Below are 4,772 nucleotides of genomic sequence, written 5' to 3'. Positions count from 1 at the left end.
TAACTTTTATCGGGACATTGGGACTGAAGCCTTCAGCATTTGCTTACTGCAACAATGACGAACATTCAACTCATAGCCGATTCGGCTAATGTGACTGCAACAATTTTGAAAATCAAGACAGATTATTACACTAAATCAACTGTATAAGAATAAAATCATCAATCACGCAACACAAAACATAATCATCAACATGCAACAATACAACTATATAAGAATAAAAATCAAAACATTGAGATTGCAATGAACACCGAATAATCCGATTAATTCTTAGAAGATCTAAACTCTGCAAAAACAGAACAGGTTAGTTGAACAAAACGAAATCCCAACATGCAACAATACAACTATATAAGAATAAAAATTAAAACATTGAGATCACACTGAACACCGAATAATCCGGTCAATTCTTGAAAGATCTAAACTCTGTAAAAACAGAACATGTTAGTTAAACATAACAAAATTCCAACATGCCACAGTACAACTATATAAGAATAAAAATCAAAACATTGCGATCGCAATGAACACCGAATAAATTGGTCAATTCTTGAAAGATTTAAACTGTGCAAAAACATAACAGTTAAACAGAACAAAATTCCAAAACCGTAAATTCAATAGAGCGAGCCATAGATCAATTGGTTTACTTTAATAACAAACCCAAATGAAAAGTTAAGAAGAAATCTAAGATCTGAGAGAAAGCATAAGAAGGAGATAGAGGGCGAAAGGCACTCTTTTTTTTCCTCTTTGTTTTTTCTCTCTTACAAACAACCATTACCGTGATTCAAGATGATAAATTATTTATATATAATGAATGAATGAAAGAAAGATGTTTATCACACACAAAGAGATATATGAATGAGAAAAGAGTATTTGTATATCCCCTTATATCACACACAAAAAGTTGAAAAGTTGAAAAGCCAGCATAAACCAAAACGAAGTCTTGCTATATCTTATATGCTACGTTTAATTTAAAAAAAAAGAAAAGAGATAAAGAGGCTTTTCAATTTTCAACGTGTTTCTTGAGTTGCTATTTGATAATAATAATAATTAGGTTTAAGTTTAGGCTATTCAAATTCAAATCCATTAATTAGTAGAATAATAATAATTAGTGGAATTAGTGGAATAATAATAATAACTAATTTATAATCAGATTAAAATAAATAAAAAAATGTTTGAAATAAGTTTAGTGATGACACATCAGCATCATTTATTGTCAAATTAATATAAATCAAGCATTCTGCAAATAGTCGATTTTAACCCTGAAATCAGAATAGTTTGAGTTTTTAATCAGAAGGTTAATTATGGTTTATCCAAATACTTTGATTTTTATAGATGTATATTAGACTCATAACTTATTAATATGTTATTAGAGAAATTTAACTTTCATATGTGTATATGGTGAACCATGAAAAAAAAAACACAAACATATAAATTTAATACATAATGAAATGCAGGTATCCAATGACTAAACCATATTATTATTAAGGATACTGGTTTATATTTGGATAACAAAATGGAAACACGCTTTTATATTTTAGCATTTGGATTGAGTTTTAAAAAGTGGAATAATTTAGATACCAATTTGGTTAAGGGATAACCGGTTTTTTTGCATACCCCTAACTTTTTCCTTTTGATCAAACGAAATGGTGCTAGAGGAAACACCAAAGTTTTCTTCTAAGTACTTCTATTAGAGTATTGATTTCTTTCGGTGTTCCATATGATTTTATACATATGTAATACACATTTGAGAATAAAATTATTCTCTTATATATTTATTGTCATAAAAATAATAATTATAGGTTATTGATCTTTAAACCCGCTTGACTTTAACAATAATACTCCATAACACTATAGATAGAACACTTAGCATTCTTAAAATTTTCTTATTTGTGTTGCGAAAACACTGAGCCTTTTTAAATTGTTCTCATTTGATTGGTACTTCAACAGGTATAGGTATGAAGGGAGATATGGAAATTACCTTAAAGATTTCTCTTTTGGTTGGTGCTTCAACAGGTGTTGTGGAAACACTTGGCCTTCCTAGAAATTAAACATAAATTGTATCAACACAAATGGAAATACATCACTTCATGTATTCTAAAGAATTTCATTTGCATGTAATTGTTAATGGTAACCCTTTGAACAATTATTTCTATCATCATCAATAAAAAAATAAAATCAAGAGAAGAAAATATAAACATTAAATTTATCCTCTAGCAGCAAATACTAACTACTAACCAATCTTGATAACTAGTATAATGCCAATAGTAACAACATAAATTATAACAACAACATGAACAAAAATCTCAATATCTTCGCGACCCCATTTTCCTCAACGACGACACTCTAGGAAACTCGCCGCTAACACTAGCACGAGGTAGTTGCGGATGATTATTTTGTTGACCAGGTGCCGCCGCACTTTCGTTAACCTTCCAAACCTTAACAGACTTATCCAAACTCCCACTATACAAAATCCATCTTCTCTCATTCAACATTGCATCTGGATCCTTCTCGGCGGCAAGACACTTCACTGGTCCGCTATGTCCTGACAACACCGACATACAACCATGTTCATTACTCATGGACCTTTTCCATACACATATCGCCATATCAGCAGAACCACTAAATAACAAACTCCCAGCCGTCGCTAAACACAAAACCGCCAATTTATGTCCCCTCAAAACTCCACTGTGTTCTAAATTTGTTTCCCTCACCCAATAATTAACCAACCCATCCGAAGAACCCGCGTATAAAAATGTCCCTTCTGAATTCAACGCTAAAGCTGTCACCGCACATTCTTGTTTCAACAACGTCTGTGAAAAAAAATGCTTCGTCGCTTTTCCTTGCATTTCTCGTCGCCACATTTTAACTGTACCGTCGGCTGAGCCGGTGAAAACCAAAACGTCGAATCCGACGACAAGCGCGTTAACCGCGTCGTCATGAGCCGTCACTGATTCCAAACATTTGTAATTCGAAGAACGCCATACTTTAAACGTTTTATCCCATGAAGCCGAGTAAATTAACGAATTATCTTCCGTTAAACTTAGACATGAGATCGCGTCATAATGTTTAATCCATAACATGTTGCGATGTTTTTTAACTTCGACGTAGTTGCTTGGTTTCATTGAACATTTTATATAATTTCTTAGCGTCGGCAATGTTGCGACTCTTCTGTGAACCCGTTCGTTCTTCCCGGAGACTTTCCATACACGGATTCTTCCGTCTTGATGGCCGGTGAGAATCTTCTCACCGGCAATAACAATTGCTTTAACTAAACCGCTGTTTGATTTAAACCCCGCGAATTCCTTTTGATTCTTCCAAACACGAATGTTTTTGCTATCGGAACCGGTGTATAATAAATCCTTAGTTGCCGCGAGGGAGTAAATGTGACCTTCCTCGCGGACTAATGAACCAACAAGAGCATCTTCGCTAGAAGATGCAGCTTCTTCGTTGAGATGAGAGGACCAAGGTGATTTCGATAATGGGGAAAGAGTAGCATCATATGGAGAGTTATCGGCTGCCATGACAGGATCCAAATGAGGAGCGTCGATAGTGATAACTGGGCTATTTTTTCTTGGATGATTCTCGGAGTTGTATCCGTCAAATTCATCGTCGTTCTTTTTTAATTTTCCGTATCTTCTACCGCGAGTGCTGCTTCCGTCGCGTCCATTTTTTGATGAACCTGTCATTGTTATAATTAATGTTGATTACTTAGTTGCTATCATGAAAAGGTTTTGATTATTTTACAGAAAGGAAGGTTAGGGATAAAGAATAATGGTTTTGTTTTGGGAATGACAATGTGGTTTGTTAGACATGCAATTGTTGTTTGTTATGGCTAATTGTATTATGCCATGTCATGTTGTTTTAGGATTAGGTGATGTCTAAACTAGGGAATTATGTGATTTTAGATTGGAATCAGTCAACGTAGTTGATTTGGTCAATTAACTAATATTGACGCTTTTTTTCTTTTCTTATTGAGATAATTGTTGCCTCTTGTAATTCATGCAACAAAATATTCACTTTATATTTGGTTGATTCGTGTTAGAGTATTTTTTATTTTGAACAATATCAATAAAATATTAATAAGTATATTGTTGAGATAATTTGACACACAAGACAATAAGCATAAGTATATAAAGATATATGCATTTTCTGGAAATTTTGGATGAAATTAGGGTACATAAAATGTTTATTGGAATGAAAACATAGCCAACGTAACTATTTTTGAAAAAACCGTTGCCAAAAGGCAGGGAGGGGGAAAAGCAAAATTCGCTAACATTACAGGGGGTGAATTACTATTAACCCTTTTTTTAAATTACCAAGTTGTGATAATTTGATTGGGTTGCACGTCACTTACTTGCAACACAATCAAATTGACAATATTGCTGAATTATATGGTCAATACTCTTTTTAATTTACATTACCTAATATTCTCATTCTCATTATTTCTTTGAGATCTCCAAGTCTTGCTTTCTTCAATCGGTAAGAATATTTGAGTGTTGAAGTTTAGTCTTACGATATTCAATCTTCAATTTCTCTTTGCCAACTTGATCTTTTAGGAATGATATTTTCTTTCTATATACTTGCTCCTACCATGACTTATTAGACAGCTATCTGGATCAATTATTCATTTGTTGTCAACTAATAGCCTGATTTTCAAAACTTCACTAAAATTCAACTCTTCCAATAGCATTTCAATCCACAATGCTTGGCAGGCTGCATAATAGGCTGCAACATATTCCACTTCACATATGGCCACTATTCCTTACTTATTTGAACTC

At 33.2% G+C, this 4,772-nt stretch overlaps 1 protein-coding gene across 1 annotated transcript; it reads right to left on the bottom strand.

Moving 5' to 3' along the window:
• Positions 1-2,133: 2,133 nt before the first annotated feature.
• LOC131646837 (protein JINGUBANG-like) lies at positions 2,134-3,794 on the bottom strand. Its single transcript, XM_058916790.1, has one exon. The coding sequence runs from the start codon at positions 3,678-3,680 to the stop codon at positions 2,298-2,300; it is 1,383 nt and encodes a 460-aa protein (XP_058772773.1). The 5' UTR covers positions 3,681-3,794; the 3' UTR covers positions 2,134-2,297.
• Positions 3,795-4,772: the final 978 nt, after the last annotated feature.

Source organism: Vicia villosa, linkage group LG2 (assembly GCF_029867415.1).
Source record: "Vicia villosa cultivar HV-30 ecotype Madison, WI linkage group LG2, Vvil1.0, whole genome shotgun sequence".
NCBI classification, from domain to species: Eukaryota; Viridiplantae; Streptophyta; class Magnoliopsida; order Fabales; family Fabaceae; genus Vicia; species Vicia villosa.
Note: the sequence above shows the minus strand (reverse complement) of the source record. Positions and strands in the feature narration are given on the sequence as shown.

Excerpts from the sequence above, each read along its gene's own strand:
- LOC131646837 (XM_058916790.1), bottom strand. The coding sequence starts at position 3,680 with ATGACAGGTTCATCAAAAAATGGACGCGACGGAAGCAGCACTCGCGGT.